This window comes from Cavia porcellus, unplaced genomic scaffold (assembly GCF_034190915.1).
Source record: "Cavia porcellus strain 051 isolate PalLab524CR breed Dunkin Hartley unplaced genomic scaffold, mCavPor4.1 scaffold_21, whole genome shotgun sequence".
Classification (NCBI taxonomy): Eukaryota; Metazoa; Chordata; class Mammalia; order Rodentia; family Caviidae; genus Cavia; species Cavia porcellus.
Genome location: NW_026947504.1, coordinates 15049253 through 15065179, shown reverse-complemented (window position 1 = coordinate 15065179; position 15927 = coordinate 15049253). Strand labels below are relative to the sequence as shown.

The 15927-nt window shown below is 37.1% G+C and overlaps 1 protein-coding gene across 1 annotated transcript; it reads left to right on the top strand.

Annotated features, from left to right (window-relative positions):
* CUNH5orf46 (chromosome unknown C5orf46 homolog) lies at window positions 1–4818 on the top strand. Its single transcript, XM_003477331.3, has 2 exons — window positions 1–119; window positions 4578–4818. Exons 1-2 carry the CDS (start codon window positions 44–46, stop codon window positions 4724–4726), a joined length of 225 nt encoding a protein of 74 aa, XP_003477379.2. The 5' UTR covers window positions 1–43; the 3' UTR covers window positions 4727–4818.
* Window positions 4819–15927: the final 11109 nt, after the last annotated feature.

The following is a 15927-nucleotide window of genomic DNA, read 5'->3' as shown; positions in this document are numbered from 1 at the left end:
TCCAGTGCATCTGAGCTATTTATTTGCATCCATACGCAGTACCATGAGAATGGCTGGCTCAGGACTTCAACTCACAGTCTTACTGGGACTGCTTCTCTTAATACTGACCTGCCATGCAGGTAAGTGCTTCGGATGACAGCTGTGAACTGTGCAGTAGTGAGCAGGGATTGGAGGAAGCTGGCACTGACCCAGACTATCCAGGGGGAGGGGCCCTTGGGTGCTACAAAGGAGCCTTAGACTAACAGATAGGAGGCACACAATCCAACAAAGAAAGGACTTTTACCGTCTCTTACTCCAGTTAAAGCTTCCATCTTCAGTAAATGGTTGAAGCCTTCTGTGGCATTTTACATAGTCATATTTGCTTAAGAATTCCTTGAGAGTTAGAGGGGGTATGTTTGTTTGTTTCATTGAGGCAGAGTCTCACTATGTAGCTCTGGCGTGGTCTTGAACTTACAGCAATTCTCCTACCTCAGTCTTACAAATGCTAGGATTATAGGCCTGCACCATCTTATCTGGTCTAGGTGGGAGGTATTTTTTATTTTATAGCTAATAAGGTTCAGTAATGAAAAATACACAATCTGGAACAAAACTCCTAGCATGGCTCTCCCTACCACAAGTGTGACTTTAGGCTTACTATTTAATCTCCCTGGATATCATACATACAAGGAAACATTAATAATGTTAATTTTCTCATAAAGTTGGCAATAAAATTAGATTTAAAAGACAGTAAATTGGGGGCTGGGGATTTAGCTCAGTGGCTTAAGCGCCTGCCTGGCAAGCGCAAGGTCATGGGTTCGATCCCCGGCACCAAAAAAAAAAAAAAAAAAAATGAGAGACAATAAATTGTAATATTAACTGTCATATCATCATGTGTAAGCTTTTTAAAAGTTTTAAATGTTTTGGTGGTTTTTTGAGACAGTCTCACTGTGTAGTTCAGGCTGGTCTAGAACATGTTTTGTAGTCCAGCGTGGCTTCAAACTTGCAATGATAATTTTGCTTCAGCCTTCCAAGTGCTGGTGTTCGTGATTGCAGTTGACTATTTTTCATTATCCTAGAAATTAAACATGCATATTTTTATCGTTTTCCGCCTTATAGCTTAATTAACTGAGCTTGCAGAAGGAAAATAAACAAGCACAGATGTAGATGGAAGTGGCATTTGGTAGCAAAACCTAAGTTCCTAGATTCTTTCCCTCATTAATATCTTATTTGGACATTGTAAGGACCACAAGGCAGCCTGCAGTGTGGTCATTAATTAATTAATTTTTTGTCTGCCAAAGACTTTCAGCTCTTGACACATCTCTCATCAAAAAGACTGTCAGCTCTTTCTTTGTCTCTCAACAGTGCAAGTATTTAGCAACACAGCTCTTTGAAGGCAACTTGGTAGAACTCACACCCCAGCCACCCACTAAGTGTTAGCACAACACTCAGGCATTAGGACAGAGTTACCCTAACTGGGGATGCGCACTCTGTTGCTATGGCAGCCAACACGGAGAAGAGAAGCGAAAGGTGAGAATTGTGTTCTAAAGATCAGTCCTAGTTCCTTCTTTCCTGAAATCAGTAATGGGGTAATGATTAAATCATTTCACTGTTTTGAACCTCAATTTCTTCATCTGTGAAAGCAAATAACTGTCAACCCTATTAGGTAAAGTAACATATATTTTTGCCGTTACTGCATGAGCTGTAAAAACTATGTAAATAGCCACAATGCTGTATTTGTTCACAATTTTATGACCATATTGACTTAAGAAATTCAACCAGGTAGCCAATGCATACAAAGAATTTTTTAGATTATAGATGAAAAATGGAAAGATCCAACCATGAACTTTGATGATTTGTTCATAAGTATGAAATTTCTCAAAATTTTAACAGTCATTTTAAATTTTCATAATCTCCTGAAATGCTCTTAAAGAAGAAAGAGAATCAGAAATTATTTTGTTCCTATTGTCATTGATAATACAGTAACACAGTGAATGTTTGGGCCTGTTATTGTGGTTAGTGATATATGCACCATATAAATATATAGAAAAATCTGTGGATACGTACATGACATCTATAAGAGATATATAAAATATATTTTAGTCCTGGAAGCACAATGAGACAGAGACAGTGGTTTAGCTTTACATGCAAGGTAACAGGACTGACGCCTTGCTGAAAACCGGAAGCAAACTCAGGTCAAAAGATTCCAAACGCTGTTTTCCTCCGCACACTCATATTTCCCAGGGTGTCTGAGGCTCAGAGACTCGGGTCAAGATTCTGGTCCTTCACACATTCCAATCTAGGCTCCTTGCAAACTGAAAAGCTAGTATTCATCTCATGTTAAAATAAAAAGTCAGTCAAATTAAATTGTTATGAAAATAGATAAATAATATTAAGGGGGAAGGAAAACTCACCTTTCACCTATGTAAACACTGCTATAAACCTGTCTCATTTTTTCAGAGGAAAATTGCTTGGAGGTAGAATTCTATAACACGCTTTTAAGAACATTCAGGTTCAAAACCTAGCTTGGCCTCTTTCTAGATGAATGATTTAAGTAAATCATATAATCATCCTGAGCATCTCTGGTTTCTTCTGTAAAACTGTAACATCCTCGCTGAGCTGAGTGTAGACAAAGACAAGTCGTGAAAGTTCTAGCCTATTGCTTGCACAGTTTGCATCCCACAACAGTTTTGTTTCGTTCTCTTTATGATGAACGTGAGCCAGTTCTGGGTATATGGTTGCCCTCCATTTTAGATAATGAGCATGTGCATATTTATCCTTTTGTTTTCAACCTTAGCTATAATGTAAAAGCACTACGCATAGAATGCCAGACTTAGAAAAATTCTTTCTGAATGAAGACATGAATGCTGGAATGAACGAATACTTGATAGTTAGTACATACATGTTTGTGATAAGGCCCAGGTTGGTGCTATCAAATCTTTGATTATGGCCTAGTAAACAATACGTGTTTGAAAATTCGAATGCCAGTATATTTTATGAATAGTTTCTATTTTAGGATATACCAATATAAAGATTTGGCCATAAGTTGACAGCCTTCACAAAAAGTTAGCTATGTGCCCTTAATCTAAAGTAATGGAGCTATGTTGCCCAGACGTTGGAATTTCATGAGTCAAAACTTGTGATAGAGTGGCTAGATAAAATAAAAGATACATTTCATCACCTTGATATCACATGAGTCATTCTTACATCATAAATGTATCTGATGTTTACCTCAAATTTAAATTTTGCTTAGCACTGTATTTTTATGTGCCAACTCTGCTCCCATTATTTCTCAGGCTACACAAAAATTTAAACATAAAGATCTTACTTCATTCCGTCACCAGGCTCATTGTACACATTGCAGCTGTTGGTCATTCTTCCATTAGTTCTCATCTCCCAAAAATAAAGATGACTAAATATTGACAAAATACCCGCAAGAGACCTTCGTGGAACCAATCTCATTCCCTGGATCGCTGGCCCTCAATCTACAGGGCACTTGTGTAGGGCTCAAGTGTATGAGGTCTGCATTTATGGGCCCATCAGTTATTCTTTGTGAGGTCTTCCACAAGTCTCTCATCTTTTCAGTTACTCAGTCCAGCAAGCCAAAAAGCGTACCCATAAAATAGGTCAATAATAAAGTTAGAGTACTTATAAAATAATTATTTATATGACTATTAGATGACATGCAAGTAATAGAATTTCTTTTTCATCAGTGTTATTATACTTTCAATTTTACTAAAGAAATACAGATCGTGTGTGTAACTTTTTTGTCAAAGATGCTATAGTCATCACAAATTGCTTAAAAATCCAAAATTTCATATCAGACACACCTGGGTGTGAATTATATTTCTGCCACTTGCTAATTCTGTGACACTGAACCAATTTCTTAAACCATTCTTCAGTTCCATCTCTCCAGCTTTAAATTAGAGTAATAACTCTTCCCACCTCGTAGAGTTTTCTGGGGTAAAATGAGAAAATGCGTGTGCATTGTCACAGTCATGTGCTCAAGAAATGCTGGTCACTGAAATCTCATCTCCAACATCACTTTGCTACAGGCAAGAGGATTGCAAGAAACACGGGCTTTGTACTGTATTTCAGCCCTAGGACCCGCACTCACTAGTTGCTTAACTCTGGGGAAGGTATTTCTGCAAACTTCAGCTTTCTTATTCACAAAATGGAGCTGATACTCACTTAAGCATCAATCCCTGTTTTTGTAATAAATGAGATAAATGAGATCCATGTAAAGAATTCAAACAGGTAAATGTGAGACATTTAAAGGTTCCCTATATGTAAAAAAGGCCTTTTTACTTTTTTAATATTTTTGCATATTTATTAGGGTCTTACTAAGTTGCCCAGACTGGACTTACTCTCAGTTCTCCCCTAATCCTCAAGTCCTGAGAACACAGATGTGTGCCATTATGCCCTGCTGAGATGTCCCTTTCTTATTTCTTTTCTTTTTCTTCCCGTTTTTCCTTTTCAGTGGTGGACGTGGAACCCAAGGCCTTGTGCGTGCTAGGCAAATGCTCTGCTGTTGAACTACATCCCTAGCCCCCTTTTCTGATTTGTATGAAGTATCTCTGAGATTCTGTTCTTTCTTTCAGATGACAAACCAGAGGGAACCCCAGAAAAGGAACCAGATGATTCAGAAATGAAGCCAGTCACAGACATTCCCAAATTCCTAAACATCCTGGGCACAGAGATCATTGAGAGTGCAGTTGAATTCATTCTTCGCTCCATGAATAGGGGATAGTAAGCGCTGAGACAAACCTGGCTTTTTGTTTATTCCTTGTTAATAATGACCATATTGTGTCAAAATGAATTAAAAAGAAAATTTATATCACAGACCAATGCATTAGTATTCACTGAAATACAATCCTTCATATATTTTTCCTCACTTAGCAGCGAATATGGAAGATAACGAGCCCTGGACCGGGGAATAGAAAGCCAATTTCTGGTCTTGACTTAGGTGCGTCTTTGCAAAGGGTAGTGCTGTATTCATTAGTGATGCATGTTATGAACCTTGAGTTTATTTTGTGGCTTGAATAGTTCAGAGTGGGGGTACAGAGACAGTAGATAACCTCTCTTTAGAGAATTTCTTAGCCTATTGTTTTGATCATGATGGATCACCTTAGGAATAATTAGCCATCTCAGAGTCTTTCCCATGTTTTCAGCCTACTTCTAAGACCGTTACCCTAATTCCTAATACAACTGATTTCAGCCTACACAGCTTTTATTTTACATCACTACTTCACCCTTCTGACACCAATCCCTCTACCTTCGGATCTCCAAGGTCAAATTCCCTTTCCTGAACCTCCAGGTACTTTAAATCTCTGCTTCTCTGTGCTACCTCTGCTCTTTAGTCCTGTCCTGCATAGACGCCTAACTGGAGTTTGACAAAATGTAGTCCAGCTGCTACTGGATTTACTGCAGTTTATATTTTAAAATATTAGATTCCTATATTCCATGTTGCATTTGTATGAAGGAAAGGCTAAAGGCATGCTTTTTATTTTTAAACAAGCATTTCAGGTAATCTGGATATAAAAGTCATCCCTAACCAGATGTTCTGGGCTGCATACTTGGACCTTAGAGTTTCACACAGCTTTCAGATTTTCATTCATATTTTACTTAATAGAAAATGTTCATGGCTTCTATTAGGTTCTCAAACATAATGAACATGTGAAAAATCATTTCTGTGTAGAATAACCGAGGGTCTTCTTGTAATATCTGATTTTTTAAGTCAACATATTTGGCTGGACAGGGTTTTATGCATTGTCTTTCTCCACAAATTGCCAAAATTCATAGCTGTTTCCTTTTTACTGTTGTATTTCCTATTGTATTTGCTTTTGTCCTCTAAGATAGGTGTCCACAACTCCTGGGAGACAGAGTGGTACAGGTATATAGACTATGAGAAACCAGATCACAAAGCAGAATGTAAGCAGTGAGTGAGCAAATTTCATCTGTACTAATTGTCACTCTCCGTCACTTGCATTACCCCTGAGCCCCACCTCTAGTCACTAATCATAGTATTAGATTCTCATAGGAGCATGAATCCTGCTGTGACATATGCTTGCCAGAGATCTAATTAATGTTCTCTTTATGGGAATCTAGTGTCTGACAATCTGCGGTGCAGCTGAGGTGGTGATGCTAGCACTGGGGAGAGGCTTCACAAAGAGATTCATATTCACAGAGGGGTTTGTCCACAGAGAGCATAATAAATTAATTCCTCACATGCATATCAAAATCCCATTAATTAATGGCAAGTAAAAGTTAAGCTATATCTTATGACTGACTTTAAAGTAGCAAATGAATTAACATATAATTACACTGTATAGCTGCATCTAGTGGCAGAATAGAAGCCAGAATGACACAGTCTGCCTATTATTCAGTTTACCACTTCCATCTGTGCCTCTTTCTCACACTGTACACTTGTCTCACTCAGAGTTTTGGTGAACCTTTAAGCTAACTCTAGCCAAAACCAGTAAAAAAAAATCACTGGAGAGTTTTCCATAGAGCATAATGCCCATTTTATCATAAAAATATATTGTTGTAGTTCTATAATCCCCGCATTTATTATTTAGAATATTTCTGTTGATTAATTATTAATTTTAATTTTATGTTTTATTATATTAAACAATGAGTACTCGACAGGAAAAAATGACAAAAGTAAAGTATTGCATTTTTAATATTTTTGAGCATTTATAGAAAAGTATCAATATTTTCAACATCAAAGGTTTTTTTTGTTGTACAAACTCTAAAAAAGAACAAGAGAAATAAATTCCTAAATGAACCACAATGAAAATACTGATAGAACTCTACAATGAAAATAATCTTTACTTCAATTATCACACCTAAGGCAGTCTTCACATATGACAACAGCTTTTACCATATACATGTTATCATTTACCCTGACAGCTTATGTGTTTTGTCAGGAGCTTCTTCATATATTGTACAATGTACATTTAGCAGAAAAATGATACCAATAAAATAACATATCAAATATGTAATGACTGTTTAGAATATACATCAGTATTTTCACATCAGCTCTCTATTTCCTCACAAAACCTGAAGCATAACATCAGAAATGAAAATCTATGTAAACAACAATGCAAACATCTACCACATAATTAAATTTTGCTTCAGTTGTCACAGCCAAGGTGGTCTTCATACATGACCACTATGTGTTCCAAGCACAAGTGTCACTTACACATATGTTTTGTTTTCCTTTCATTTTTTTGGTAGGGAACATTCAACATCTTTTTGGTTTTCCTGTTTGTTGTGTTAGGTCTTTGGGATGCTGCACCTGCCCATTCACCTGTCAGCTCACCAGTGCGCTCCACACCTTTTTTGCACAGTTCCCTGGGCAGAACCATTTTGTTCTTCCCCTACTATAAATGACATCTTACTAACTTCAGTCCCAGTCCTCTAGGAAAATTTCTCTATGGCATTTTGCACTTGTGGTTTTCTTTGTAAAACTACCGAACTATTTATGCCACACATGTTTAGTATCAGTCAGAATGCAACAATTAGAGATTTAGGAAAAGAGATTTAGAGATGGAGAGAGGGAGGTAAGTAGGAAGGGGAAAGTGACTAGACAAAGAAAAAGGAAAAGCAAGCATGAAAAAAGCAAGCAAGCGAGAAAGAAAGACACTGTATTATGCATATACACTTACTCCCCAAAATCAACGCAAACATCAAGTACTTCAAACATGTACTATTAGGAAAAATGAATGAAGTATGAGGGTTGATAATAAATGGAATTTGTTTTTTAATTCAATACACAGTGTGGGATCCCTGAGTACAGTGCCAGGTACACAATAAACACTCGTTACACTTTCAGGATATTGAACAGATCGGGTTGCTTCTTCTACTTGCTTTCTGGATGACTTTGGAACTAGGCAGACTGCATTCCATTCACTCACAAAAGCAGTTTTTCTTAACTTCCTCACCCTTTTTGGGGAGTGGGTACCGGGGATTGAACTAACAACATTGCACTTTCCAGGACCCTTTGGTATTTTTGTATTTCCCCCTCCCCAGGTTTCATGGCATCTTTTTGTGGTCCCTCCCCCCATTCTTAGCCATTCTTTATCATAATTTTTACTTTACTTTTTATCGTGCACCTGCTCCTTAATTGTCTTCACTCAAGCCTCCAAATTTGCCTGAGCTTCCACACTGCAGCTTGCATATTAGGAGTATTCCACATAATTTAGTGAATTTCAAATTCAGATCTCTATTTTTTCCCTAAGCTCCATATTCAAGTGACTGTTGCAAAATCTCATCTGGTTCTCCACCAACACCTCAAATTCATGTCTAATTACCAAGTCCATCATCTCAGTCAAAATCCTGCTTCTCCTCAGAAAATCACATCTCCATTCTCTCAGAACCCAAAAACTTCAGTTTTCCTGGTTCCTGCTACCAATTATTGCTTTTACCAAAATGCTGAATATTCTACTCTAAATTGTCTTCCTATACAATATTCCTTTTTACAACACTGACTAGTTGATATACTTGAACCCTTCATTATCTCTTTCTTGAAGACCTTTTATGGGATTCTCCAATTAGTTTTACTGTTTTTCACTCACTTATCACTCCAACCCATTCTCTACCTACTACCTAAAGTGTTTTATCAAGGTTGAAAATTTACTCCTACTGCTGCCATGTTTGAAACCTTTTTGTGAATTTCCATTGCTTACAAACCAGAGCAAATGCATTGGGTAAGTGGTAAATCTCTTTCCTTGATGCTGATATGTTTTTGAGTCGCATCTCTTATCTGTGTAACCAATATCCGGTGTCTGGTGGCTTGGTGACAGACAGTTTTGCTTTCAGGGAAGATTATATTTGTGTGAGTCACAGAGAGTTTCACACATGCTTTTATCTACTCTGCTGCGATGACTACTCTCTAATTCTGACACTATTCTGCTTACATTTCAAGTCTAAATGATTTTCTAGAGTCTAATTTAAAAGCAGGATCTGTGAAGAAGTTATAGACCTCCACAATTACAAAATTTGTTTTTTCTATTCTAATATTTGTAATGCTTTTTTAGAATCTTCATAACAGTACTATTCTCATATTTTTTCCAAATTACTGTGTTTGCTTTCTTGACTAGATCTATAATCTCTTCACAAATCACACACTGGTCATCTTTTACCTTCTCAGAAACTATCTTGATAATCTCTAAGCGACAGCTTATAGGGTACAGTGTGGCATTCCATGACTCTGGAGATCTAAGTTTTAAAGTTCACTTTGTGATTTACTAGCAATGTCATTTGTAAGTGTGGTTTGAACTTTCTGAGGTTCAGAGTTTTTCACAGGTAAAAGATACAATTAATATTTGTTCTACAAATATTTGCTAACTCAAACTATATGTCAGGTATCATTGTAGGTGCTGAGATATGTTAATTAACAAACATACCACAACATCTCTATTTATAGAATTTATGTCTAGAGAGGCATCCAATCGATCAATTTGTTGGAAAATCCTGAGATAATTATGCATAAATGCTTGTCAACTATGAACTATTATGAGAATCTTAGATCTTATTTCTTTCTGAAATAGGAAAAACTGAAAATTAAAAATTTAGGTCACTTGTTATAAGACCCCTTAGTGATCATGATGACAGTCCTGTTCAGTCTAAATCATAGCTCGTTACTCTCCCTCAATCTCTTTCTTCTCTCATTTTCCTTGTAGGAATATTTAGGGAACTTGATAGTAAAATTTTAACAGTCATCAAAAGTGACCTGGTCATGTGATTTTTTAAATGTATATTTTTCAAGTAAAATAATCACATATTACATTAAATGAGAAAGACTCTGTCTTATTCTTTTAAATGATTTGGGTACTCATTTACCTACAAACAGAAAAAGTGTTCTTATTTGTTTTTCTTGTGGTTTTCTTATTGTAGTATTATATATATATATATATATATATAAAATATAAGATATATTCTAGCATTATATGTATATCTTATTTTATCATTGTGTATAATAGAATTATATATATATATGTATGTATGCATAATCATCTTAAGTTTTTTTTAGAAGAAGAAGAAAATTTGTAGGGTGACTTTAGTAAACACAGGGTGAAATGACCCAGTTTTTGTCACTGTTTTGCTGAGAATTTGCTGTTGGTGAGCTTTCTCACACTACCACAAACACCAAGATAATCAACTTATATAAAGAAAATGTTTGAGCCAGGTGTGGTAGCCCACACCTGTAATCCCAGCACCCCAGAGGCTGAAGCAGAAGGATGGTCACAAGTTCACAGCCAGCCTGGGCTATTAATGAGTTCAAGGTCACCCTGAATTACACAGTGACATCCTGTCTCAAAAACAAAATAAAATAAAATTTTTATCTCGACTGACAATTTTGGGGGTTCCAGTCCATGGCTGGTTGGCCCCACATTTTGAACTGGAATGATATAAAGACAGGAGCACATGGCAGAGTGGAGCCATACACCTTGGGGTGACTGATCTTCACTATCAATCTGTATAGCTTGATATACTTGTGGGAGATTAGTAAAGCTCCTTCAGTGTACCTACTTTGTTCTGAACAGTGCACGAGGCTTTAGGAGTTTATCTGGTCCCTGGTTCCTTCCCTTTGGGATCCTCCTCTGCCCCCCGCTTCTCAGGTGCCCTGGTGTAAGCAGTCTTGCTCAGAGCAGGCCCTTGTGCCCTGATGTTTCAGCCATGAAGACACCCAATCATGCTTGAGACTAGAAGCCAAAATAAACCATCTCCTCCTTTAAGATGTGGACATCAGGTATTTTATCCTTGACTAATAGGCATCCCATAACCAGGAAATGACAGCAAGAAAAAGGAACAGATCGAGCTGTCACAATCCCCTGGGACATCATACCTGCCTTTAACGACTTAAAACCTCTCTCACCAGATTCCACGTCTTAGAGTTTCCGCCAACTCCCAGCGTGGGAACCGAGACTTCCACATACAGCCCTGTGGGCAGTTTTCAGATTCAAACTACAACACTTGCTTTGTACAAGTCCAGCCTATGAAATGGGAGCAGAGTACACACTACAAACCTAAAGACTCACACTGTCATGTAGTTCCTTTGTAAAAGAATGAAATTTGATGACCTTCGTAAAAGGAGAGAAGATTGTCAATTTTTCTATCACAATAGTCAGATTGCCAGGAACAAAAGCTTCAGTACTCCGAAATAACTGATTTTTCTTTTCTGAGTTTTTTCATAAGAATGGATATTGAAATCAAAAATCAAGAATATTGGAGCCACAAAAGTAATGCCAGCAGCCATCACAAAGAGGAGTACTTTGTTCTAAACAGGGTGAGATATGTAGTACTTAACCTAATTCATAGTCCCCATGAAAATAAATATTTTTGTTTTACTTTGTTCTGTACTAAAGACTGAACCAGGATCTCTGCACTGAGCTACAATGCTAGCCCTTTAAAAGCAAATTTTTTTGGAAACAATGTAACTAAGTCACTAAATTACCCAAGTTGGGCTCAAACTTGAGATCCTCTTCTACAGCCTCCATGAATCCTAGAATTATAGGCACGGCATATCAAATTTCATGAAGAAAGAAACAAAGTCTCAGTTAGAGATGTTAGTACAGCTCGATTAATAAACAAAGAGACCCGGATTCAGGGCTCAATTCGTCTGGTTGCAGACTTTGTGTTCTATCTATAAACCACAGCGTTACTGGAGGATGGAGCAGAACAGTCCAGTGAGAGGGAGGAGAGAGCAATGATTAAAGTACGTGATCTTGCACTTTCCCCAAGACAGACACTGAAATCAAACACTGACCCTTTGATTGGATGAGTTGCCTTATATGAATCTTCAGGAAGAATGACCTTCCTGGCTTTTGTTTGTTGTGCAGTCTGGAAATGTCCCCTTGCCCTAAGGTTCCATTTCATAACTCAGGTATGAGTACTATAAGCTCAGACACTTCGATCACATTACCTCAGAACTTAACCTACAGGTCTCTAAGTATCCTGTAAATGTCTAAGGATGGAAATAAGGCTTGGCTGTTGGAATCAAGATATGTCCCACCCACCTCCACAGAACTGTCACCCAAAGTTCCCCAGTCTAAAAACACTCATTATGCTCACATATTTACATTCCTATTTGTAAAGGAAGAGATTTCCTCTTACTGCAGTTAATACTGCCTTCATTGAGGCTGTGTGTACACATCTCTAACCACTAATACCCACACCCCACGTCCCTGAGTACCACCTAGAGGTTTGCTGTATCAAACAGTTCAACAAGCCAGACAACCCACAGGAATTAAAAGAGGAGAAGACCTAGACAGTATGTCATTTCAGTCTCTGACTTGGCCACTTCAAGGCTGGGTAGCCATAGATAAATCACTTCACAGCCCTGTTTGTAAATTTGAAAACATGGGAAACTTTTCCAGATCATAATGTCAGGTATTTTTAACTACACATAAATCTTGAGATCTTAACCAGTCTTAGACATGTTAGAGGGAAACGTGGCAACGTGGCATGTAAAAAAAATGATACAATAAAAGTAAATTTGGCCGAGGATTTAGCACAGTGTCATAAGTGCCTGCCTGGCAAGCGCGAGGTCCTGAGTTCAATCCCCGGTACCACAAAAAATAAAAAACACATAAAAAATAAAAAAGAAGTAAATTTGACTAGAAAGCATAAAATGAGATCAGTGTGTGTGTGTGTGTGTGTGTGTGTGTGTGTGTGTGTAATATGATCGAAGGTATCTTTTTAAATGCTAAGACTGGACACTTAATAGATAGATACAGAAGTTGAATTTGTACTATTGTCTTGTCTAATCAAAAGTAAATCACCACTAGAGAATTCAGTGATTGACAGAAATGTCTGTTGTCCAGGATGGAAAATTTAACTTTGTTTCTTTTGTTGTTATTTTTTATACCTGCCACTGTTTAATTATTTTTTATTATTACATGTTTGCATTGTTTAATGATTACATTCCTTGTGTGGACCTGACACACATACATCAGACACCTCAATTCTTTTTCAATTAGGAGGAGGAAAAGCTCCTCCTACTTCCATGGTAGTTTGCAGTACCACTTAGAACATTCCAACCCATAACTGTGGAGGAAACATACAATAGACTGAGAACTTTCAGCAGCAAAATTTCAGCTGCTATTTGTCCAGCATGGTTCCAACCGCGGGTTTCAAATTGTACTTCTCTGAATATGGAATCGTTTGGCAAATGTAAGAATAGATTGCTTTTCCTGCATAAAAGCTGTGATAAACTTCACCAGGTTATTAAGACTGAAAGAAAATAAGAAGTAAGAAGCAATTCATAAGTTCTTAATTTCTATACAATTTATTGGGTTAAAATGCTTGATGGATACACTAGACCGACTGAGTTAGAACTTTACAGGGAGCAATCTATGAGGCAAAATGAACAGAAAATTCTGATGGAGATAATGATCCAAACTGTACAAAGTCGAATTTATACATACATGACTTATTATCTCCTCTGCATAATTTTATGCAAAAATTTTAGTTCAGAATTTAGAACTAGAAAAATAATATGCTCCTTCCATAAGGTTTGCTCCCTCTTTTCTGACCATAGGATTTATGTGATTTGGCCTGTTTGTTTTCTATCTCCCATCAGTTCAGAAATTCACAGTGAAACTGATGCTTACTGTATCCTTCGGTTAAATATCTATGCACTCTCTCTTCATCCTTGTTCATGATGCTTCCCTTACATACACTGAATTTTGTTTTTGCCATTATTTACTTATTTCCTCAAATATGTACCATAGTTTAATTCATTATGAATTTTCTCAATTTTAAAATGCAAAAGCACAAATATTTTAAAGAAAATCTTAGAAGATCTTCGTTGGCTTTTTAAGTCTTAACCCCACTGTAGATGGTAATTGTTTCCTGCTGTCTGGCTCCTGCTTCTGAGGACACACCTGTTTGGCTCCTGGACAATGCAAGGGCAGCTAAATCCTGTTTTTCCAGTTCTGCTGCACAAGTTGTCCAGGACCAAGGCCTTCAGGCAGTTCTCAGCAAGTTGTCAGGACTAAATTTATCCAAATTTAATTCATTTTAATCTGGGCTTTGCATCTAAAAAGACAGAATAAATAAGTTCTCTTTGAGCTCATAGATACTTTTGTTGGTAGCACTAATTTTTGGGGGGATATGTTTAAATTTTTTTAATGATACAAAAGATATTGATATGTAGTGTCTATAATAGTGTTGTTATGATATATGGTGTTACAGGCATACAAATAAAATTAGCCAGTATAATCAAAGAATAGTTTAAAGTGAGAAAGCTAAATCACAGACGAGATAGCCAGTACAAAGTCACAGAGCTGATAGGTGACAGAAAGATATTCTGAGTTTCTGTCTAAAGAGTAACAAACAGCACTTTATTTCCAACCTGGTCATTTACTTCAGTGGGAAGGCACGGCCCAACATACCCTGGCATAACAACTTCAGTTGAAATAGCAGAACATATCTGGATTATCCTTTAGACTTCACTCTTAGACTTCTTCATAGGAATATTCATATGGGTGACCTGCCCTTTTCTTTTCCAAAAAATTGCAGAACATATTCTGCAATTTGTTGGAAAAGAAATTGATAGCATACTTAAGACACCAAAACTAGTAGAGGCTAAGTGAAAACTCCAAGTGGCTTTGATTCCTAACACAGCATTCAACTGACGCATCCCGAAGACGTATTTTGCATCATCCCCAAACTGCTGTTCACTATAGAGGTCTGATGTATGTGCATACTGATCCCTATTGCAGATAAGCAGGGAAAAAAATCAAACACTGCCTCTGAACTCCTACAAACACATATTATAAAGCTTTACACACTTTTTTACAAAGTTGTTCAAAAATATTATTGTTCATCCGTCATTATTATTCTCAGAGAATAGCAGAGTATCTGCAGTGGAGGAATGAAGCCTTGGAAATTTGAGGACACTCTTTCATTCTACCACCACATAATATAGAGGTGGATCTTTGGATTCACTGCCATGACTCCTACTCACGGAAAAAATTGTCCCTGAATTATGTAATTTACACAGTAAGACAAGATTAAGCTCAAAGAACAGAGTTACCATGAAGGCAGCGCTCCAGAACATGTCTCTGTGTTCCTGCTGCTGAGTTCTCAAGAGCACCTTAGATCTCATTCTTCCCAAGTACTTTGATTTTAAAAGCACCTCTGTTGTATTTCTAATAATTTTTTGTCTTTTATCTTCTTGTTTTTAACTTGCCCACTATAGATTTGGACAAAATGCACTGAATTTTTAATAATATAGAGTGCATAAGCCAAGAGTGAATACCTACTAACTATTGAAAAGTGCGTGTTGCATCCTACAATAAGTTCAGACAACCTTCACCCTGCATTTTTTAGGGATGAGGCAATTTCAAATATTACATCTACCTTAACAAAATCACCTTAAAAATCTGAATTTATTCAGTATCTATATTCAGCATAGACTTTTTCTGTCTACCAAATGTGGTTCCAAGTCTCTTCAGATTGTGAGTTGCTAATCTAGACCTGGATTGTACATTTATCATACCTGTGTTATCCAGTGCACCACATATGCATGGGAAACATGCTTTATAAGAGCTTCGCTGACTTTATCTTCACCTGTGGTACATTTTAAAATTACTCTTTCCTGATGTGTGTGGATGGATAGCGCAGAAATCAGGCAATGAGTGAATACTGGGTTTTGGTGCTAAATACACATCCAAGATCTTCAGTGACCCAAAGATTGAGGGTTTTCCTAATGCACATTTCCTCTTCTTATTCTTTGTTTCTTTCTTTTCTCACTGTCCAACATGACTCGTTTCTGAAGCCCCCAGGTACATGTGTTTTGAAAGATCAAGGATCTGTGTTTCCTCTTCATGGTAGTGCCCTTTTATGATGATGTAATCGCTCTGTAACTTCGTAATCACAATGTGAGTTATCACTTCGTAATCGCTGAAGTGAGTTAACAAGTCATTATTTTCGTCATAT